The 22,750-nt window shown below is 54.2% G+C and overlaps 2 protein-coding genes across 4 annotated transcripts in view; one reads left to right on the top strand and one right to left on the bottom strand.

Annotated features, from left to right (window-relative positions):
- Positions 1-13,039, bottom strand: part of GGT1 (gamma-glutamyltransferase 1) — a 31,887-nt gene extending 18,848 nt beyond the window's left edge. Inside the window, exons 1-2 of one of the 3 annotated variants that reach the window (XM_081253222.1) lie at positions 12,910-13,039; positions 7,103-7,205 (exon numbers count right to left, since the gene is read on the bottom strand). The gene's annotated coding sequence lies outside the window, so the exon portion shown is untranslated. Of the gene's footprint in view, positions 1-1,008; positions 1,076-7,102; positions 7,206-12,909 lie in introns of those variants that run through there. The other 2 variants (XM_081253220.1, XM_081253221.1) reach the window with 2 other exon arrangements.
- LRRC75B (leucine rich repeat containing 75B) lies at positions 4,624-11,213 on the top strand. Its single transcript, XM_081253228.1, has 4 exons — positions 4,624-4,823; positions 7,320-7,448; positions 9,010-9,125; positions 10,487-11,213. The coding sequence occupies exons 1-4, from the start codon at positions 4,647-4,649 to the stop codon at positions 11,010-11,012; spliced, it is 948 nt and encodes a 315-aa protein (XP_081109354.1). The 5' UTR covers positions 4,624-4,646; the 3' UTR covers positions 11,013-11,213.
- Positions 13,040-22,750: the final 9,711 nt, after the last annotated feature.

Raw genomic sequence — 22,750 nt, 5'->3', positions numbered from 1 at the left:
TGAAGACAGAGGCTGGAGCTCGGGCAAGTACATGGGCCTCCAGGGCTAGCAGCTTGTTAACACCTGGGAACTTCCGGCAGCAGAGCCAGTCTGGCACCCAGTGGACCAAGTCTAGTTCCCAAACTCAGAGGCAGCACAACCAAGGGCATGGGCTCTACAGTCCCTAGGTTCAAGTTCAGTCCCAGCCCTGATGGCCCAGGGTCTCCTCTTTCCTGCCTTCAGTTTTCTATCTGGAGAGCAGGGATCATTAAAATAGTGGTTGGGCAGATGCACTGAGACGGCCATGTACAGGCTGCTGTGAGCACCATGACCTCCATGGTCCAGCACCTGGGCCTGCAGCTGCCTCTCCCTCCTGGATGAGCAGCTCAGAGGTCATAAGTGCCCCCCTCCTGGCCACCCCATCCTCCCTGCCTATGGCTCCCTGCATAGGTAGCATTTATCACATCACCTCACAATTATCTGCGGTGTCTGGTAGCTCCAGGGGGTGGAGGAGGAAGGCTGCGTCTGGTCCATACCCCAGCCCCCAGCCCAGCACATGGCTTGGTCTCCCGGAGAGCCGACATACTCCTATCTCCAGGTGGGGGGGTGGGTGCAACGCCCAAGCCCACCTGTCCACGCTGCCATCCCCCACCCCACGACCCTGCACAGGGCTAAGTGGATGCGCGTTTCCGCTAATGCCAAAACTGCCCCACACTCTCCATGCACACCCTGCTCAGCCTGCCTGGGCTTGTAGAAGCCCTGCCCCCACCCCCTTTTTCAGCATCTCTTTGGCCCCCTTCACTGAAACATCCTGTTAGCTAATGTTTCAGACGCCTTGGGTTAACCAACAAGCCGGAACCTGAGCTAGGCAGCTACCCTCCCAGACCTCCACCAGCCACGTTAGCCAGGGCCTAGCCCTGGACAGCAGCCCACGCATCCTCACCGGCCCTGTCCAGCAGCCCCTACCTCTACACCCCACTCCCGCTCGCCAAAGCCGACCCCCAGCCCCCCCGCACCGCCCCCTCTCACCTGGCAACTTCGCAGGGTCCGCAGCCGCTCTACTACTGCATCCCCAGTGCTCTGAGCACATCCCTCCCCCCCTGAAAAACCCTTCAAATGTTCACGTGGCCCTCCAGATAAATTCCTGTCAGCTGGGGCCCGCCCCTTACTCTGTGTGATTCACCCACTGCCCTACTGCTGGGGCTCTTCCATCAGGCCCCAACCTCAACGCCACCGCCTCCTCATTGAAGCCCTCCTCTGTCTCCTGGTCTGATGTCTTCCTCGGCTCCCGCAGTGTCTGGGACCCCCATCATAGCTCCCCACCTCTGCTGTTCCTTTAACCTCCTGCGTCTTTGTCTCTTAAGTATCCACAGGGCCCAGTGATCATCATTAAATGTAAGTATAATGGCTGTCAGGTGGCTAGGTGGATTCGGCATGGAAGATTGATTAGAGCCTACACATGCCACGTGCATGTGTGCTGGATGCTTTCCTTGCTGCGTCTAATCCTACACCTTTGCCAGATGGGCATTCTATTTTCCCCATTTTACAGAGGAGGAAACAGTTTTGCAGAAGCTACTGTAGTGGGCTGAATAGTTTCCCCCCAAATCCACATCCATCTGGGAGCTCTGAATGGGACCCTATTTGGAAATAGTCTTTGTAGAAGTCATTAGTTAAGATGAGATCATCCTGGGTTAAGGTAGGCTCTAAATTCAATAAGGTAGGCTCCCTGTAAGAAGGGAGGCACACAGACACAGTGAAGGAGGCCTTGTGGCCACGGAGGCAGAGATTGCAGTGAAGCAGCTACAAGCCAAGAAAGGCCGAGAACTGCTGGTCATCGCCAGAAGCTGGCAACGGGCAAAGAAAGATGATTCCCTAGCACCTTCAGAGAGCACAGCCCTGCCAACACCTTGATTTCAGACTTCTGGCCTCCAGAACTGGGAGAGAATACATTTCTGTCGTTTTAAGCCATTACCAAGTTTGTGGTAATTTGTTATGACAGCCACAGAAAACTAATACCACTAACTACCTTGCCCATGTTTATATACCCCAAAAGGGGGCAGGTCCAGGGGATTAGGAGCTGGGGCCTAAGCCTACACCTGTGACCCTCGTGGTGACTCCTAGCCCTGCAGGAAGCTCACAACCTATTCCTTAGAGCCAGATCCAGGGGAAACTGTTTCCATAGACTGTCTGTCTGCTTCCTTCCTCCTAGTGAGTTCCGAATCCATCCTGCATCCTTCTTTGCAGTGGCTGCCAGGAGGCTCAGTGGCACCTGGCTCCTTGCTGAGGTACCATCAGCCCTGGGCTGCCCTTCTTCCTCCTGAGCTTGAAATATCCCACTGGGTGGGTAGAGAAGACGCCCGAAGGTGGGACAGGTCCAGCTGCAGCGCCAGCCACAGCCCTCCACTCCACCTGCTGGGTCATCAGGACCCTGCTTCCCTGTCATTCCACCTGGGCCACCAGCTGTCGGTGCTACTTGTCTCCTGGAAGTTCCCACTTGGGGCCCAAGATGCCCCCAGCAGGGCCTGGGGTCCGTCCACCTGACTCTCTGGCTCCCCAGCCTTCCACCTCGCTGGCTCTCAGGGGTGGTAAGGCTGCCCCGAGAACCCCTGAACCTCCACATCAGCCCTGGGGGCTGAGAGGGCAACACCACAGCCCCCCACCCACGGGGTGTCCCCAAACACAGCTCAGCGGCCCAGGGCAACTCCAGGCAGAGGGGCCAGCAGGCTTTAGTTAAGCATACATGGAGGCTGGCCAGTGGGGGGACAATGCTCCCATTCCCGAGGGCACAGCTCTTTCTCTGGGGTCCCCTGTCCCAATCAGGTTAGGCCAGAAAGAGTCAACCTCGCCACCCCCCCACAGGAGGCTGAGGGAGGCCCATGCAGGGATTTGGGCCCAGATGCCACCCCTCCCTCCTTTCCTGGAAAATGTTCTCCAGGAATCTCTCAGCCAAGGACACAGAGGGTGGGGCAGGGGGTGAGGGGTGGGGCTGGGGAGCAGTTCTCCACTTTCCATGGGACTCCAAGCTCTGGGCATACCCCCTCTGCCGCTGCCTGATGGTCCCCCTTCAGGACATCCAGGCTCAGCCCTCCCTTGCCTTCCTCCCGCCCCCCCCGACCTCGGCCTTCTCGCTTTTGAGGGGACAATGTCCAGACCTGGCTCAGCCTCTGGAAGGATATGGTCACAATCTGGGAATCATCCCAGCTCTGGCTCCAGCCCTGAGATTGGGGTGGGGGAGGTCTTACCAGCCTGCCAGCTCTGGGTAGGGGCCTGCGAGGCCCCTGGGGCAATGCGGCTGCTGCTGAAGTCTCTGGCGCAGTTTAGTGACAGCGGCACCTTGGCCCCGGAGGAAGGCAGGCCAGGCAGTCGTACAGGTTCGCCAGGGAGGAAACCTGTGGTGCCAAGGTGGCCCCAGGACAAAGTTGGCTACATAGCAGTGAAGGGAGGTGTCTGGGTCCAGTCGCAGATGGCAGGAAAGAAGGGGGTCCAGGATAGGAAGGCCCCAGGAACAGGCCCAATGGGGGCGCCCAAGCAGGCAACGACAAGGGCTGGGGTTCAGTGGGTGGTCAGGCCCTCTGCCTTGTCTCAGGGGCTCAGCCCCAGGGCACCACAGAGCCCAGCACTCTGTCTTGGACACAGTCTTGTGGGGGACAATTCTTAACTCAGAAGAAGGAGCCTAACTCTGCCCTCACTTACCACAGGCCCTCGGACAGCCTCCCCTCCCCCTATCGCTGTCCATGCTCAACCCCCTGCACCCGTGCCCAGCTACACTGTCCTCCCAGGCTGGACACACACTCCTTGCTGTGGAGGTCAGGGTCTGGAGCCTAGTGCCCCAAATGCCCCCTACCCTGGGAATGTGAGGGGCCCAGAGCTGAGTGGGGGGTGCTATAAGGGGCAGCAAGCCTCCAACAAAGACCCCTCCAGCTAGTGGGTTCCTGGCTCAAACCTGGTCCCTGGAGTAGCCAGTCCCCACCCCACACACTTTCCCCACTTCTGTCACGGGGGAAGACTGAAGCAGGGGCAGGTGCGGTTGGCCTGCTGCCAGCCTGCCCAGAGCTAGGCTGAGATGGTTAACCAGCATCCCCCATCCCATTTATCTCCCAGGTGGCTGGCAGAGGAGGCCGGCCTGCCCAAGTCTGCCCCCAGCCAAGCAGGGAGGGGTGATAAACATTTGTCAACTCAGAAGTGTCCACGCAGGGTGGACAGGTCAGATGCTACAACTGCTCGCTGCGGTTGGGGCGGGGGAGATTCTGAAAGCAGGCGCTGGCACTGTCTAAAGCTGGCAAACGGCAGCGGAACCCCCACCCACCCCGCCCTGACTCCAAGTCCAGTGCACTTTGCCACGCCAAAGCGACTGTTCCACAATCAGCACGGGGGCTCCGAGCCTTTAAAGGCGCCGAGCGCCACCTCGTCCCGGCGGCTCCAGTTCCTGGCGACAGGGCTCGAGCCAGGTCTAGCGCGGTCGAGGGCCTCCTCCAGCGACACCCCTAAACCGAGTTGGGAGCTCCGGGGCCCCCAGCAGGAACCCTCCTCCCTTCCTCCGCTTCGGCCCGGCCGGGGCGCGCAGCCTTGGATCCCGCGCTCCCCGCCCGGAGCGTCCCGGGCGGGGCCAGGGGCGGGGCGCAAGCGGCCCTGCCTCCCGCCGGCTCGGCGCCCACCGCGCGGCGGCCATGGGGGCGCGGCTGGGCCGGCGGGCCGGGCCCGAAGCGGGCTCGGAGGCTGGGGCGGCGGCGGGGTGCGGGCCGGCGCCCTATGAGCGCCGGGTGCGCTGGCTCCGCGAGATCCAGTCGACGCTCCGCGAGCGGCGGCCAGAGCGCGCCCGGCAGCTGCTGCGCCTCCTGCGCCAGGTGAGAGAAGCAGCCAAGCAGCCGGCCGGCCGACCGGGGCTGGAGGCCGAGGAGGGGCCGGGAGGAGATGAGGAGCTGGCCTCGGGCGCGCGGGCCGGGAGGGTTCCGAGGGGAGGGGACGACTGGCTTCAGGGGGTGGGGGTCTTGTCTGGGCCGGAGGGCGAGGGAGGGAAGGCAGTCAGCTAGAGTTGTGGGGTCAGGGGGGCTGTGAGTGTGGAGGGGTCCCATGACTGTACGCGTCTCTGGGGTTTGAGGTCAGTTGTGGGTGTTTAGGGTGCTCCCAAGTCTGGAGCTAAGAGTCCACGTTCAGGCCCTGCCAAGAAAGGAGGGCGGCTGGGAAGAGGGCAGGTGGGGGTGAATCATCTTGTATTGAGGGGCAATGGGAAGAGGATGGTTCCCCCCTCCAGGGTGAAGGGAGGCGCTGCACTGGACCCCGGAGCAAGGACCTGGGGAAGCGACAGCCCAGCTGGTCAGTGGGTGCAACCTCTCCACATCAGCTCAGACAAAGCCACAGCACACAGTGCCCATCCTCCTAACAGGCAGCTCTCGCCCATTGAGTACACACACCTGGCATCTGTACATCACAACATCACATCACGACGGGCGGGGGCTCTGGTTCCACATACACCAGGTACCTGAGTCCCATATCCCTAGCCCTGGGTTGCCTTAAGAGACATGGGTTCTGATCCCAGCATCACCACTGAGCAAGCCACTCCTCTCTGCCCACATCCCTATACCCTGCAGCAGCTGCCACCACAATCTGCCCCATCCTGTAAGCCGAAATCAGCTGTGCTGGTGATCTTTGACCTGCAGGTGGATGATTGGGAGACTGAGGCTTGGAGAAAAGCAGTGAGCCTAGGGCCACAGAGCAAATTGGGGGCCAGCCAAGGCCAGAGCTCACCCTCCAGTCTCCCAGCTCTGCTCCTCCTGTTGCACTGGGTTTCCTTTCTCTCAGGCTGGAAAGGTGGGGCTGGCCCTTTAAGAGGAGCTGTCCACATCAGCAGAAGGCAGGCTGCGGTCTGGGACCCTGACTGGGTCAGCCCAGGCTCACCAGCCATCCTTCCCTTCTACTGGATCCTCCCTAGCTGTCATCTCCAACTTGAGCTGTGTTTAAAATGCAAACAACAGAGCAGCACAAATCAGCCAGAGACTATTCAGAGGCACGATCTCTGTCCAGCATGGTGTCTGCAGCCCAAGGCACCAGCTGGAAATCTTAGCTGGGGAACGAGCTAGGTTGCCCACTGGTGTCCCAAAGGTTGGAATTTGAGGCCCACCTGTCCTGCCCCATAACCTTCAGGGACTCTGCAGTTATGGACCTTGGTCATTCTGGCCTGGCCTGGCCTCCTGTGCCCTGGGCTTATACACAGAACATGTTACTCTCTGGCTTGGGGAGGGCCCACATGGGGTCTCGAGGCCCCTCCTGGCTGTGCCTGTCCCATCAGCTTGTCGGCATATCCTCTAATCGGACCCCCTAAAAGGCACCACACCAGGCCTACGGGAATAACAGGAGGAAGAGGCCAAGGGGTGAAGGCAGGAAGGCCAGGGCAGGCCAGGGACCTGATGGTGGGATCTGTGTGAGGGGTGGGTGCTTGGAGGCTGGACAGGAAGGCTGGTGGGCGAGAGAGGGTGTGAAGGCCAGGCCACGGGGAGTTCTGAGACTGCAGGCTGTGTGCGAGTCTCTGCCATCACACAACCTTGAAAGCATTTGGTTTCCACTGAAGGGGTTAAGGGGTCAAGTGCGTGTTTCATAGAGCTGGCTCTGGCAGCATTAGGGTGGACTGGAAGGGTATCAGGAGGCCAGGAGCCCCGGGAGGAGGCTGTGAGGGGATGAGGCCTGAAGCTCCTTGAGCAGTGGGTTGGGGTAGGGGGAGCTGGGCAGAGGAGGGATGAGGGAATAGTGCAGGGTGATACCTGGGCTCTGGCCCAAGTGCCTGGGAAGATGGGATGGTGGCACCCTTTACTGAGCTGGGGCACAGGAGGCGAGACACACCCAGTCTGAGTTGCCTTTGGGTCGTATGAGCTGAGAGAGAGAGTTCCACCCTGACAGGAAGGGTCTGGACCCATCAGCAAAGAGGTGGCAGCCATAGCTCAGGAGAGCTCGGGGATAGGTGGATAGAGGCAGGGGGCCTAAGGGGAATGAGGAGGGCAGGGGCATTTGGGGATCATCAAGGAGCCCCCAGAGAATCCCCCAGACAAACCCAATCCCAGAGGAGCCAGGGGGTCTCAGCAGAACGTTTCACCTCCAGGGAACCAGCCTAAGGGTTCCTGGACACACTTACCGCCTCCCTGAGGCCCCCGATGCACCGACCCTCTGCTCATCCAAAGGGTCCACCTTCCCCGGACAGTTTGCTCTTCGCCACTGTGGGGAGGGCTCCAGCAAGCCTCAGAGGGGAAATGGAGAGAGGGGAGTGGATGTGAGAGCCTCTGGCTGGCTGGGATGGGGGCTAGGGGAGGGAGGCCTCGACCCCTGGCTTACTCCACTCTCACTACCTGCAGGACCTGGGCCTCGAGGGGACCCTCCTCACAGACATCCTCTACAGGAACGTGGCCTTCCTCAATCTGGTGGACCCCATCTCCCACGACCTGCTTGTGAACCTGGCCCGGGACCTGCAGTGCCCCAAGTCGGTGAGGCACGGGCCCCAGGCTGGGTAGTGTGGTTGACAGGCCAGAAGAGCCCAGAGCTGGGAGCTAGGATCTGGGCCCTCACCTGGTCTGCTGCGTGGCCTTAGGCGGATCACTGTCCCTCTCTGGGACCTGATGCCAGTTTCAGTGTATGAGGCTGGCCAGCAGCTGGAGCACATGGGAACTCTGCTTTCCCAGCCCTGGAAAGTCATCTGTTGGGTAGACCCGTTTCCTCTTTTTTTTTTTTTTGGCCCTGCAGCACGGCATCCAGTATTTTAGTTCCCTGACCAGGGATTAAACCTGTGCCCCCTGCAGTGGAAGCACGGAGCCCTAACCACTGGACCGCCAGGGAGTTCCCTAGACCCGTTTCCTGAATTTCAGCACTGTGCACCAGGCCCTGGGACCCAGGCAGGTAGTCCTATGGGGACCCTTCGGGATACAGGACATTCTGACAAATCCATTGATGGAACCAGGCTCCCAGCCCGAGTCCCAGAGCCAGAAGAGAGCTCCCTTGGCTGGAACCCCTGTCCACATGTTCCCACTGCGTCCCACAGCAACTCAAGCCACAAGCAAATCCCTCCTCGTGTTGAGCTGGCACCTGCCACCTGCAGCCTCGACTCCCCTCCTGCCACCGCGTCTGCCCAGAACACCTGTCCCCACCTGCTATGTCGGCACCTGCGGACGTCCTGCCATAAGCATGGAAGGTGCCGCACTCCCGACACAGCCTGTGGCCGGCCCCCAGCCCCTGGCCCTTTGTCACAGTGAGCCCCCATGTGAAACAGGAATGCCCACTCTGGGCCCTGCCAGCTCTGAACTGCCACGTCCAGGTGCACTTGTCACCGAGGGGTCTCTGAGGCTAGCCTAGAGCCATTGTGGTGACCCCTGGGGCTTGCTGCCACTGTGTGTGCCCGCTGTTAACAGAGGGACTGGATAAAAGAATGTGCTGGGTGGTGGAGCGTGCTTGGTGCCAGCTTGTGGAAAGCAGTCCACCCCGCATCCTGCCCGAGCTGGGCCTCTGCAAGGGCCCACTTGGGAGCCAGAGAGAGCCAGGTGGTGGTGCTGGAAAATGGTAACCCTCCCTGCTGGCAGCCCAGACCCAGGCCCCAAGGGTGCGGTCTCGCTTGGAGAGTGAGAGGAAGAAAAGCGTGCTGACCTGGCTTGTTCCTATTCCCTGGGGGTGGCGTCAGTGGAGCAGGGCTCCCTGGAGAGGCCTGGTCCTGCCTCACCCTGTGGTGAGTCCCAGGGGGGCACCGAGGGTAGACAGGGAGCCAGCGGCTGATAGCCCGAGACTCTGGCCCAGGGCCTGAGGACAGGGAACAAGGGCCCATTGTCTGGGCTTCCTCCCGCCGGGCACCACGGGCCTCAGACCAGCCTGTCCAGCTCCCAGTGGGCAGCCTCCCCTGGCTCTGTGCCAGGCCACGGGGCAGGGGGGCGGGGGTGGAGGGGAAAGCCAGTGGGCGGCTCAGTGATCCGTGATGAATGGCTGTGCGCATGCACACACTTGGGTCCCCAAGGCCTGGGGGCGCACAGGGCTCCGCCTCCCCTGACAGCGCTGCCCCCGCAGGACTATGAGCTCTGGAAGTCCTCGGACAAGACCTGCCGGCAGCTCATCTACCACCTCACCCCTCACTCCAAGCGGCAACAGGGGTCCAGCCTGCCCCGAAGGAAGACCCAGAGCTGGTAAGGGAGCCCAGACACAGCCCAGCCGCCTGGCCTCTGGGGGGTCCCTTCCCAGGCCTCTGTCAACAAGAGCTGGGGCCTGAAATCCCACCCTGCAGGCCCTCACCCTTGGCTGCATCACAGCCCGTCACTGGCCGGTGGCAATGCAGGCGGATACTCCCCAAGGCCAGCTCCTCTCTGTGTGACTGCCTCCTGCCATCTGCCTGTCCCTCAACGCCCTGCCTATCACAGGGCCTGGCCCCCCTGGGGGGCCTCAGCTGGAGTCAGCAGAGTCCCCAGGACAGGCTGGGAGGGAGGTGGAGTCTGGGTCATGATTCCCATTTTCCAGGGAAGGAAACTGAGGCCAGGGGAAGCAGAGTGTCTTGCCCAAGGCCACACTGCCCTGCTTCCTGAAGCCCTTTGGGGACTCTTTGCCAGGCTGCCTGAAGCTGAGGCCTCCAAGGCCAGCCCAGCAGCTCACTCTGCAACGGGGTCCTGCTTAGTCACTCCATCACAACCTCGTGGCCACAGACTCAGCTTGGGAACAGGCCACTGGCACCTGGGCCCTGGTGCTCTCCCCTGCTTGCCCCCCAGCCTCCTGCCCCCTCCCTCAGGCCTGGTGGCCCATGCTGAGCCTGGAGCCCATGGGGTTGTTCCCTGCCTTGGCAGGTGAGGGCCCTGGAGGTGTTCCCACAGCTGTCAGCCCCCAGGCAGGCCCATGTTCAAATGACAGGAGAGAACTAGAGGGGGTTCTGGGGGCAGTGGGGGACCCTCCTCAGTCTCTAAACCTCCCTTCTAGCTTAGGACACAGGGAGCCCTCCCCTAGGGCAGATCCCACCCACATCCCCCAACAAGGCCCTCTTGCTTACCCTGGGCCTGTTCCCACATCTATCCTTATTCCAAAAGGGTCAACCTTAGAGGAGACACGTGAAAAAAAAGCATGGGCTCAGGGGTCAGAACACCCTGATTTGGAGACCTGGCTCCCCCTTAGTGGTGTGTGACCGTGGAAGGGTCACGCCACCCCTCCAAGCACCCGTTTGCTCCTCTGCAGAATAGGATAATCATTCCCACCCCACTGAGTTGGCATAAAAATAAGAGACAACAGATGTAACAGGTGTGGTGATGCAAGTACACAGAGGGTTTTTATAATAGCCCATGGAGCCTTAATGCAAGTGCATCTAATCCTCACAGCCAGGTCGCCTCTTAACCAAAGGGGACTAAGGCTCAGAGCGATTCAGAGCATTGCCCGTGGCCACTCATCTAGGAAGTGGCCATCTGCAGGGCCTGGGCCTTGCTGCCCTGCGCTGCCCTGATGGAGGGGTCACTGTCGGAGGCAGGTGGGGCCCTTGCTCAGTCCCTCCCCACCCTCGACCCTCCCGCAGCCTCAAGAGCAACCTCCAGAAGACTCTGCCGGCGGGGGAGACCGTGAACCTATCGGGGATACCACTGTCGGTGCGGGACGTGCAGCATATCATGCGCTACCTGGGCAGCCAGGGTGCCAGGCTGGCAGTGCTGGACCTGAGCTTCACGGGGCTGAGTGACGAGCTGCTGCACCGGCTGCTGCCCAGCCTCTGGACGCTGCCCCGCCTCACCCAGCTTCTGCTCAACGGCAACCGGCTGACGCGGGCTGCCGCCCGTGAGCTCACTGAGGCCATCAAGGACACCACCAAGTTCCCGGTGCTGGCCTGGGTGGACCTGGGCAACAACGTGGATGTGGCCTCCCTGCCCCAGCCCCTGCTGGTTGGCCTGCGCCGGCGGCTAAGCCAGCGCACCTCGCTGCCCACCATCTACGAGAGCCTGGACCCAGAGCCTGAGGGTGGCGTGGCCGGGGCCACGGCCCTTGCCTCCACCTGGGGCTCTGCAGCTGCTGGGCCAGGGCCCGAGCCCCAGGCCTGCTGCACCAGGTGACCCGCCACCCACCCTGGCTCCTGCTTCCTGACTGGCAATGCACCCGAGCACGTGGGAGGGGGTGATGGAGGCGGAGTTACCCCACAGGACCTGGATCCAGTGCACAGAGGAGGATGGGCTCATTGGAGAGTGGATGGTCGGTCCAGGCTGGAGTCTCAGCCTTCCCTCAGCAGGAGGGGCCCGGCACCTACTGTGCAGACCCCACAATAAAGGCTGATGCCACCTCCACCTCAGCCTTTCTGCATTGTGGGCCTCAGGGCCACTGAGCACCAGCCCTGTGGCTGGGTTTGGGAGAAGGGGTGGCTGGGACTCAGGGGCCCTGCCTGCCCAAAAGGGAGGGACCAAGCTCACACTGATCTCCCCTGTGGTGCTCCCTGGGCAGGGTTCCCACAGAAACCAAAGAAGTGGGGAGGGTCCGTCTGTGGTCAGGGAGTTAGAGGAGGCCTCCAGAGACCTGGCACTCACGTCTGTCTGGGCAGTGCTTGGGCACTTTGAGGAAAGAGCTGGGGAGGAGCAGGTTGGGAGCCCAGAGAGGAGCGCAGGCTGCTGACCTCCCCACCAGGGCCCCCTGGGCTGGGCACAAGGCTGTGCCGACAGGGGGCAAAGCTCATTTCCCACAGGGCACAGCACTGCCCACCAGCCCTGGTACCCACCCCCCAGGCCTCCTGTACTTGGCGAGTGGGCAACTCCACAGGGTGGGGGAGGAGAGACATCAGGCCAGAGACAAAGAGCTCTGTGTTCCCTCCAGGTCCTGGGGGCCCACATGCACAGTCCTCCCCCCATGCGGGACCCCAAGGGAGCATGCAGGGGTGAGGTGGGCACGGCCCACAGCGGTGGGGGGCCCCAGGGGAGAGCAGTACTGGAGCTGCCCCAGCAGGGGGCCGTCTCCTGTCTTCCCCAAGCAGCACAAGGGCAGGCTCCAGACCAGATGCCACAGTCACCTCCCAGCCCAGTGTGGGGAGCTGGAGTTCAGCCCGACTAGGAGCTGGGCCGGAACAAGGAGGGAATTTAGAGGTGTCGGGTGGGCTGAGGCTGCGGCAGGGAAGCCACGGCCCAAGGCTCCCCTGCAGCACTGGGACATCAGGACTAGGGTAGCTGGATCCTGCAGGATGAGGAGAGACCCAGCAGCGGAGGGACCCCCACAGGCCAAGGAGAAGGTGGGGGTCCCCCGGGCCCACATCCCTGGGCCCACCAGCTGACCTTCCCCCATAGCTCTGGCCCACAGGGGACTGTGAGTCAGCACTGATTACACACGTCCCCAGGCAGCTGGATGCACAACAGCCTCTTGGGACAGAAGGGAGATGGCCAAGAAGGGTGACTTGGGTCCCAGGACCAACAAGAGGCAGTGAGGAAAAGGAGCTCCTCTCCTGCGCTGCCTGCCAGCCCCGAGGTCAGGCCCCGCCCCTCTCACTGCCTTTGGCGGCACCCCTATCGGGAGAAAGCCGGAAAGGCGTGAAGAGCACCCGGTTCAGCCCAGCTGCGCTCCCTCTCCGGCCCCCGGTCTCTCCTCTCCTCTGTCCACCATCCCTTCCAGCTCTCAATGCTCCATCCTGGGGTCCCGGCCCCTCCCTGGCCTCCTCGTTTTAAAGACATGAGCCTGCCCAGTGGCTTGGGAGCCACAGCAGTATCTCCCTGTGTCCCCCGCTCTGGGACAGAGGGCTCAGGCTCCCCAGGGGAAGGCAAAGCGGGTGGGGGTAGAAGGGGCCACAGAGAGGAGAAGGATGAGGAAGCCGGCCCAGGGCCAGGCAAGCTGATAAGCCTGTGTCCTGCAGCTCCCGGCTGGAGAAACGCCAAGCTGTCTGTGTCCCACCTGCCCCTCGCTCCCTGCCCATCCCTGGCCCTCATTTGCCCACAAACCTTGAATGTGATGAACATGACCACTCAAAGAGATTCTTACCAGGATGGTGTGAGGACCTTGGCCGGGTGTTGCCAGGCGAGCTCTGGGAGAATCCAGGCAGAGGCAGCTGTTCTCAATCTCCCCGCCTCTCAGATGGATGCACGCGATGCACTGGCTGGGCTGGAGCATGAAACAGCTGGAGAGAGGCGGGCTGCCCTTGTTCCCATGCAGGTGTCCAGGGCCCCTTCGAGGGGCCCTTACGACCACCAGCGAGGCTACTCTGCAGGCAGGTACACCCCAGAAGTCACGCAGCCTGGTGGGCAGAGCATGCCCTCCAGGCCAGCTCCAGCCCAAGTTCCAGACCAAGGAGGTGCTAGGTGGGCCTCGCTTGGGCTGGTCCTCTCCTAGGCCCAGTCTCAGAGGCAGACAGACCTGGCCTGGTCCCACCCTGTCACCTGCTGGTGGTGTGGTCCCCTAGGGGTCTGTTCCCTCATCTTGGGAACGAGGCTCACGAAGCCTCCCCTTATCCTGCTGGAGTGAGGCTGACACAAGGATTGGAAAGTGCCTGCCGCGTGGGGGACACAGGGCAGATGCTCTGTAGCGTCAGTGGGGCCTCCACCCAGGGCTCTCTGGGTGGGAATGGCAGGAGCCTAAACCTCGGGACTAGACAGGGCTGAAGCCATTTATTTATTTAAGAGTGCTTCTGTAGCCTCTCTCGGGGCCAAGCACTGTTCCGATGGCTTTACACCCCTTTAATTCTCTTTGCACTTGTAGGAGGTGAGTGCTATTACCACCTCCATTTTGGAGGTGAGTGAGCTGAATCAGGGAGAGGTTGAGTGACCTGTCCAAGGTCAAAGGGCTAGAACTGGAGATGCCGAGAAGTGAGCCAGGTGGCCTGGCTTCAGTCTGGGATGCTAACCCCTTCCTGCTTCACCCAAATTCCTGCCAGGGGGATTCCACCAAGCCCTGCCAGAGGGCATTCGAGGCAGGAGACATCACGGTGGCCCTGCTGGCAGATGCCCTGCAGCGGAGAGCGACCTCCAGCTGCACTGCCCTGGAACAAGACCAGGCAGGACCTCCCTGGCCTCCATTTCCTCATGTGCAAAATGGGTGGGGAGGGGAGCCCTCTTCTGGGATGGAAAGGGACTGGTGAGGAGTGGGTTTGGAAGTACTTGTCAGACTGAGCCCCACTCTGGGGTGTGGGATCCATGCCCACTTCCGGTGGCCTGGCTGGGACAGCTGCAGGTGAGGTGCCTTCACCTCCTCAGGTCTTGCCAGGATGTTGAGAGCATCAAAAGGAAAGATGTAGAAAAGATGCCTGCAGGACCTTAGTGACCAACACTTGGGAATTTCTGTTCTGTCCCTGAAGGGAGGACATTTGAGTCCAGATAAAGTTCTTTAAGATATGAGTCTACAGCAAAGGTCAGCCTCTGCAGACAGTCTTTTTGGGAATCCGGAATCTCAGATGACTGATCATCCCAGTGGCTGATATTAACCCAGCACAGAGGTTTTTCTCTAGGTCCTGGAGAGAAAGGAAAACATACTTCTTCCTCTTAGAGACAGTTGCCAACCAACAATGGAAAGCAGTATTTCCTTTCCCAGCTGTATACTTTAATTTTATTTTTTAAAACTAATACCGGGAGTTCCCTGGTGATCTATGGTTAGGATTCAGCACTTCCACTGCCGGGGCCCAGGTTCAATCCCTGGTCCAGGAACTGAGATCCTGCAAGCCGCGTGGCGCAGCCAAATAATAATAAGAACAACAATAATGATAACAATACCTTATTTAAAAAACAATTCTTCATTGTCGTACAACTAAAATACAATTAAGTACACTTCCCTGGTGGTCCAGTGGTTAAGACTCGGTGCTTCCACTGCAGGGACTTGGGTTTGATCCCTGGTCAGGGAAGTTCCACATGCCACGTGATACAGCAATAAATAAATAAATAAATAACATTAAAAAAAAAAACAATTAAGTGGACATCCCAAGTGTTACAAGTTGAAATTGTGCTACATGGCGCATTCTGACTTGTGTATAAATCCATGAAGTAAACGTATCTGTCACACCCAAAAGTCTCCTTGTGCCCCTTGGCAATGTCTCCCTCCCACCGTCCCTTTCCCCTCCTTCCCCAAGCAACAATTGACCTGCTTTCTGTCTCTATAGATTAATGTGCATTTTCTAGTTTTAGATATATGGAATCATACAGGGTGTACTCTTTTTTATATGACTTCTCTCACTTAGCATAATTGAGACTCCCACAGTGATGCATGTATCAATAGTCCCTTTTAATTGCCGAGTAGCATTCTACTGGATGGATGTACCACAATTCACTCACCTGTTGGTGGACATTTGTGTTGTTTCCAGTGTTTAGCTATTACAAATAAAACTGCTATGAATATCATGTACAAGTTTTTGCATGAACAGATATTTCCTTTTCTCTTGGGTAGTGATATCTCAGTATGGTTTTCTCTTTTTATAATACTTTTGCCTGGTTTTGGTGTCAGGGTAATGCTGGTCTCATAGAATGAGCTGAGACGTATTCCCTTCTCTTAAATTTTTTTGGGAATGGTTTGTGTAAAATTGATATTATTTCTTCCTTAACTATTTGATAGAATTCCTCAGTGAAGGCACACAAGCCTAAGGTTTTCTTTGTGGGAAGGTTTTCAACTACAATTCCAATTTCTTTTATAAATGTAGGGCTTTTCAGGTTAGCTATTACTTCTTGAGAGAGTGTTTGTATTTTGGATCTTTCAAGGAATTTGTCCATTTCATCTAATTGTGGAATTTGTTGACATGAAGTTGTTCATAACATTCTCTCTCTTTTTTTTGGACGTGCCACACAGCTTGCGGGATCTTAGTTCCTTGACCATGTATTGAACCTGGGCCCTTGGCAGTGAAAGCACGGAGTCCTAACCACAGGACTGCCAGGGAATTCCCTGTAACATTCTCTTTTAATATCTGTGGAATCTGTAGCAGTCACCTCTCTCATCCCTGAGATTGGTAATTTTGTCTTCCTCTTTTTTCCCCCCATTGCCTGAGCAGTCTGGCTAGAGATTTATCAATTTTATTGATCTTGTTAAAGAATCATCTTTTGGTTTCACTGATTATTCTCTATAGTTTTCTATTTCATTGATACCCACTTAGATCCTTACTTGTTTTCTTCCACTTTCTTCAAATTTCATTGGCTCTTCTTTTTCTAGATTTTTTTGGGGCGGGGGGCAGCTTGTGGGATCTTAGTTCTCCAACCATGGATTGAACCCAGGCCACGGTAGTGAAAGCACAGATTCCTAACCACTGGACAGCCAGGGAATTCCCTCTAGATCCTTTTTTTTTTTTTTTTTGGCTGCGTTGTGTCTTGCTGCACGCAGGCTTTCTCTAATTGCGGCGAGCTGGGACTACTCTTCGTTGCGGTGCGTGGGCTTCTCATTGCAGTGGCTTCTCTAGTTGCGGTGCACGGGCTCTAGGCACGTGGGCTTCAGTAGTTGCAGCATGCGGGCGCAGTAGTTGTGGCGCACGGGCTCTAGGGCTCACGGGCTTCGGTAGTTGTGGTGCGTGGGCTCAAGTAGTTGTGGTGTAGGGCTTAGTTGCTCGGCGGCATGTGGGATCTTCCCGGACCAGGGATGGAACCCGCATCCACTGCACTGGCAGGCAGATTCTTTTTTTAAAATAAATTTATTTATTTATTTATTTTTGGCTGCATTGGGTCTTCGTTGCTGTGTGCGGGCTTTCTCTAGTTGTGGCGTGGGGGCTACTCCTTGTTGTGGTGCGTGGGCTTCTCATTGCGGTGGCTTCTCTCATTGCGGAGCACAGCTCTAGGTGCACAGGCTTCAGTAGTTGTGGCTCACAGGCTCTAGAGCACAGGCTCAGTAGTTGTGGCACACGGGCTTAGTTGCTCCGCGGCATGTGGGATCTTTCCAGACCAGGGATCGAACCCGTGTCTCCTGCATTGGCAGGTGGATTATTAACCACTGTGCCGCCAGGCAAGTCCCATGAAATCTTCTTGTCTGATATTAATATAGCTGAGATCATTGACCTGAGACCTTTCTTTTTTCCTAATATAGGTGTTTACTGCTACTTAAAAAAACAAAAACAAAAACGCACAATGTACAAGCTGTGAGTGGAGTTTATCCAGTGTCTTACTGAGGACTGTAGCCTGGGAGAGAGCCTCTCAGATAGCTCAAGAAACTGTTCAGAAGAGGTAAGGGGAGAGGTCAGTATATATGTGATTTTGGCAAAGGGGGTAGGTGCAACCAAGCACACATCTCAGTAGAAGGTTGCTGCTTGTCACAAGGAATGGAAATCTTAGTTAATGATTTAGTGTTTTTCTAAGGGAAGATGCAAGAATCCAGGTTCATAAAAAATTTCTCCTGAAAATATCTAACTATCTTATGGTCTGTTCTGCCAGTTATCCCAGAGCACAGAGTGCCTCATTCCTGATCTCTGTCCTGAACTCTTTTCAGGGTGTGTCGAAGGTCAATGGCTGCAGTGGCTTATATTCAATCCTTGTGGAGCCGAATGTCTAGTGACATTCTTTACTGGGTAGTGCTATTAATTACTTCTCTAAGTTCTGCTTTAGTGGCATCCCACAAATTCTGATATGTTGTGTTTCCATTTTCAAGTCAGTACAGACTACTTTCCAATTTCTCTTTTGGTTTCTTCTTTGATCTATGGGTTACTTAGAAGTGTGTTATTTTGTTTCCAAATATTTAGAGATTTCCCAAGGATCCTTGTGGTAAATGATTTCTAATTTAATTATAGTGTGGTCAGACAACATAATATGGCTTGAAGCCTTTTGAATCTTGATAAATGTTCTGTGTGCACTTGAGAAGAATGTGTATTCTACTATTGTTGGGTGTCCTGTGTTAATCAAAGTTAAGTTGACTTACCATGTTGTTCGAGACTACTATATCCTTGCTGATTTCCTGCTTACTTGGTCTATCAATTATTGAGAGGAGAACTGAACTATGACTGTACTTGTATTTGTCTGTTTCTTACTTCTATCCATTTTTTGTTTCATGTATTTTGAAGCTTTATTATTAGGTGCATAAATGTTTAAGATTGTTATGGCTCCTTGATTAACTGACCCTATCATCATTATGAAATAACCTTCATTATCCCTGAAACCTACTTGTCTGATATTAATATAGCTACTCCAGCTTTCTTTTGACTAGTGTTAGCAATGGTATTCTTTCCCATCCTCTTACTTTTAACCTATTTATGTCTTTATATTTAAAGTGTTTCTGGACTTCCCTGGTGGCACAGGGGTTGAGAATCTGCCTGCCAGTGAGGGGAACACAGATTCGATCCCTGGTCTGGGAAGATCCCACATACTGTGGAGCAACTAAGCCCGTGCACAACTACTTAGCCTGCGCTCTAGAGCCTGTGAGCCACAACTACTGAGCCCACATGCCGCAACTACTGAAGCCTGCGTGCTTAGAGCCCGTGCTCTGCAACAAGAGAAGCCACCGCAATGAGAAGCCTAGGCAACGCAACGAAGAGTAGCCCCCACTCACTGCAACTAGAGAAAGACCCAATGCAGCCAAAAATAAACAAATAAATAATAAAGTGTTTCTTGTAGATAGCATGTAGTTGGATTTTGCTTTTTTAATCCAATGTGACAATCTCTGCTTTTTAATTGGAGTGTTTATGCCATTTATATTTACTGTGATTTTTGAATGGTTAGACTTAAGCCTACTATCTTGCTATTTATTTTTTATTTACCCCATCTGTCCTTTTAAATGTATTTATTTATTTATTTTTGTCTGTGTTGGGTCCTTATTGCTGCATGTGGGCTTTCTCTAGTTGCAGTGAGAGGGGGCTACTTTTTGTTGCGTGGGCTTCTCATTGCGGTAGCTTCTCTTGCTGCGGAGCACAGGCTCTAGGCGTGCCGGCTTAGGTAGTTGTGGTATGCGGGCTTCAGTAGTTGTGGCTCACAGGCTCCAGAGCACAGGCTCAGTAGTTGTGGAGCATGGGCTTAGTTGCTCCGTGTCATGTGGGATCCTCCTGGCCCAGGGCTCGAACCCATGTCCCCTGCATCGGCAGGCGGATTCTTAACCACTGTGCCACCAGGGAAGACCTGATCTGTTCTTTGTTCCTCTTTTTCTTTTCCTGCCTTATTTTGGTATAATTATTTATTTATAAATCCATCATAAATCTCCTCTGTTGGCTTAACTCTTTTTATTGAAGTAAAATCCACATAATATAAAATTCTTCATGTTAACCTTTTTTTTTTTTTTTTTTTTGCAGTACGTGGGCCTCTCACTGTTGTGGCCTCTCCCGTTGCGGAGCACAGGCTCCGGACGCGCAGGCTCAGTGGCCATGGCTCACGGGCCCAGTCACTCCGTGGCATGTGGGATCTTCCTGGACCGGGGCATGAACCCATGTCCCCTCCATCGGCAGGTGGACTCTCAACCACTGCGCCACCAGGGAAGCCCCATGTTAACCATTTTAAAGTGTGCAATTGAGTTGTTTTTAGTACATTCTCCGTGTTGTGCAAACATCATCACTATCTAATGACAGAACATTTTCATTACCCCAAAAAGAAACCCCATACCCATTAAGCAGGCACTCTGTATTCTCCCCTCTCCCAATCTCTGGCAATCACTAATCTGCTTTGTGTCTGTGAATTTGCCTATTATGGACATTTCACATACATGGAAACGTACAATATGTGGCCTTTTGTGTCTTCTTTCACTTACCATGTTTTCAAAATTCATCCATGTTGTAGCATGTGTCAGTAATTCATTCCTTTTAATGGCTAAATAATATTCTAATTGTATGGATATACCACTTTTGTTTACCCATTCATCAGCTGTTGGATATTTGAATGTTGGCATAATTCTTTGTTATTTTAGGTTGCTTTGGGGTTTATATTATACATTTTTTAATTATCACAGACTTCAAGTAATATACCACTTCTAATATAAGAAATTTACAGTAGTATATGTTTTCCCCTCTTGGCCTTTAGGCTAATATTGTCATGCATTTTACTTTTACATGTCATAAGCACCATAATACAAGCTTCACTCCTTTGTGTAGATCCAGATTTCCATCTGGTCTAGTTTTCTTTTTCTAGAAGGATGTCCTTTAACATTTTTTGTATAGCAGGCCTCCTGGTGATGAATTTTTTTCAGCCTTTGTGTGTCTGAAAACATTTTATTTTGCCTTCATCTTAAAAAGATTTATCCCCCCCAGGTATTGAATTCTAGATTGATAATTTTTTCTGTCAATACTTTGAAGTTGTTGCTTCACTGTCTTCATGTTTGCATGGTTCCCAATGAGAAATGTCATCCTTACCTTTGTTCCTCTAATATAGCATTTTTTTTTCTCCAGCTGCTTTTTGGAATTTTTCTCTTCACCACTGGCTATGAGTTATGACATATGCCTTGGTGTTGTTTTCTTGTGCTTGGAGTTCATTTAGCTTTTGGGATCTGTGGGTTTATAGTTTTCATCCAGTTAGGAAAGTTTTTGGCCATTATTACTTCAAGTACTTTTTCTGTCCCCTCATCACCTCTCCTTTGGGGACTCCAACTACCCATATATTAGGAAACTTGGAGTTGTTCCAAAGCTCTTTTCTTTTTCAAATTCTGTTTTTCTGTGTACGTTTCACCTTGGATAGTTTCTATAGCTTATGCCTTAAAGTTCATTGAGCTTTTCTTCTGTAATGTCTAATCTGCTGTGAATCCCATCCAGCTATAGAAGTTCAATGAGAAGTTTCTCTTTCTCTTTTCCTTCTCCTTTCTCCTCCTATTACACCCCCTTGTTCTTCTTTTTATTTTTATTATTATTATTTTGGCTGTGCTGCATGGCTTGCGGGATCTCAGTTCCCCAGCCAGGGACTGAACCCAGGGCACGGCAGTGAAAGTGCTGCATCCTAACCACTAGACTACCAAAGAACTCCCTCGTCCTTCTTTTTATTTATTTTATTTTTTTAATATTATTATTTTTTTTGCGGTACGCAGGCCTCTCACTGTTGTGGCCTCTCCCGTTGCGGAGCACAGGCTCCGGATGTGCAGGCTCAGTGGCCATGGCTCACGGGCCCAGCCGCTCCGCGGCATATGGGATCCTCCCAGACTGGGGCACGAACCCGTATCCCCTGCATCGGCAGGCGGACTCTCAACCACTGCGCCACCAGGGAGGCCCTCGTCCTTCTTTTTAGATTGTACATGTCTCTACTTAACTTTTTGAATATATGAAAGAGTTAAAACAACCGTCTTGGGCTTCCCTGGTGGTGCAGTGGTTAAGAATCCACCTTCCAATGCAGGGGACACAGGTTCAAGTCCTGGGAAGATCCCACATGCCATGGAGCAACTAAGCCTGTGTGCCACAACTACTGAGCTCACCTGCCACAACTACTGAAGCCCACATGCCTAGAGCCCGTGCTCCACAACAAGAGAAGCCACCACAATGAGAAGCCCACACACCGCAATGAAGAGTAGCCCCTGCTCGCTGCAACTAGAGGAAGCCTGCGCACAGCAACGAAGACCCAACATAGCCAAAAATAAATAAATAAATTTATAAAAACAAAACAAACAAACAAAACAACCGTCTTAATGTCCTTCTCTGCTACTTCTAACATCTGTGTCAGTTTTGGATGTTTTGATTATTCTTATTACGGGTTGTGCTTTCCTGCCTCTTTGCATGCCTGGTAATCTTTGACTGGATGCCAGACATTGTGAATTTTACTTTGTAGGGTGCTAGATGTTTTTATGCTCCTATAAATCTTTTTGGGCTTTGTTCTAGAATACAGCTAACTGACCTGGAAACAGCTTGATCCTTTCAAGTCCTGTTTTTATGATTTGTTAGCTGGGTCCAGAGCAATGCTCAATCTAGGCCTAATAGTTCATTTATGAGGCAAGACTTTCCTGGATACTTGTCTTAAAATACATCATATTTTTGTATTATTCGTGTTTAATGTTTTTTTATTGAATGTTTTAAAAATTTTTAAATGGTGCTTTGACATCTTGGGACCTTGCTCATCCTGGAGAGACTGCCCCTCCTAGAGTTAGTTATTTCCTAGAGATAGTAAACAATTCGCCTGCACGGTATACCTTTCACATAAAAACTAACCAATCCAAAGTCTACCCGCAACGACATTTAACTCTCACACACCAAGCCATTATCTGCCCTACTAGAAATCACCACAGGGCCAGGTACCACGTAACTGTAGACTACTCCTATAGCTCAGAGCCCTCTGATTTGTTCAAATTATCCAATTCTAGACTTACTCAAACTGGTCTACGCTGCCTCACCCATGCTTTCCCCGTGGAAACCATAACAGAGGCTCTGGGCCATGCTCTCCTTTCACTCCTACCTATTGACCCACCTGATGTTTCCTCGTGTGACCCTGCATGGCATGGCATGCTCCCTGCTCTTGGGAATTGTAATAAACTCTTCTTTCAAGGAAGTCATCTCCATGTCTGTCACCTTACTATACCTGATTAAAATAAAATTCTTGGTATAATAGTCTATCCACTATCCTGTGAGTTGAGTTTTTCTCTGGCCGGTGGGAATGCACTGTTATAATCCTTTTTGATGGTTCCTTCCCCATCCTGTTTCCTCACACTCGTATGCTGATCGGTATTCTGAATATTCAAGAGGGATCTTCTGCAGACCTCCTGGGTCCTCTATGCAGCTTTCTTCTCCTGCTGTTCTGTCGTATGAACTCGAGCTGCCTCCTCAACCCAGAGAGCCTGGTGGTTCCCCCTGTGTCATAGCCTGGAAACTCTCACAAGGCAGTAAGCTCACCTTGTTTGTTTCCCATCTCTCAGGGATTACTCTCCTTCAATGTCCTGAGTTTTATTTTTTTTTCAGGCATGAGGGTAAGTCTAGGCAATTACCTCCATCTTGGCCAGAAGCAGAAAAAAATCCTGTGTGCTTTGACTTTATTTTTTTAAAAAG

This window comes from Mesoplodon bidens (genome assembly GCF_964165515.1).
Source record: "Mesoplodon bidens genome assembly, chromosome: 13".
Lineage (NCBI taxonomy): Eukaryota > Metazoa > Chordata > Mammalia > Artiodactyla > Ziphiidae > Mesoplodon > Mesoplodon bidens.
Note: the sequence above shows the minus strand (reverse complement) of the source record. Positions and strands in the feature narration are given on the sequence as shown.

Bases quoted from the DNA above. Each gene is read 5' to 3' on its own strand.
- LRRC75B (XM_081253228.1), top strand. From the start codon at position 4,647: ATGGGGGCGCGGCTGGGCCGGCGGGCCGGGCCCGAAGCGGGCTCGGAG. The intron at 7,449-9,009 runs GTGAGGCACGGG...CTGCCCCCGCAG, and splicing joins ACCTGCAGTGCCCCAAGTCG to GACTATGAGCTCTGGAAGTC. The intron at 9,126-10,486 runs GTAAGGGAGCCC...ACCCTCCCGCAG, and splicing joins CGAAGGAAGACCCAGAGCTG to CCTCAAGAGCAACCTCCAGA.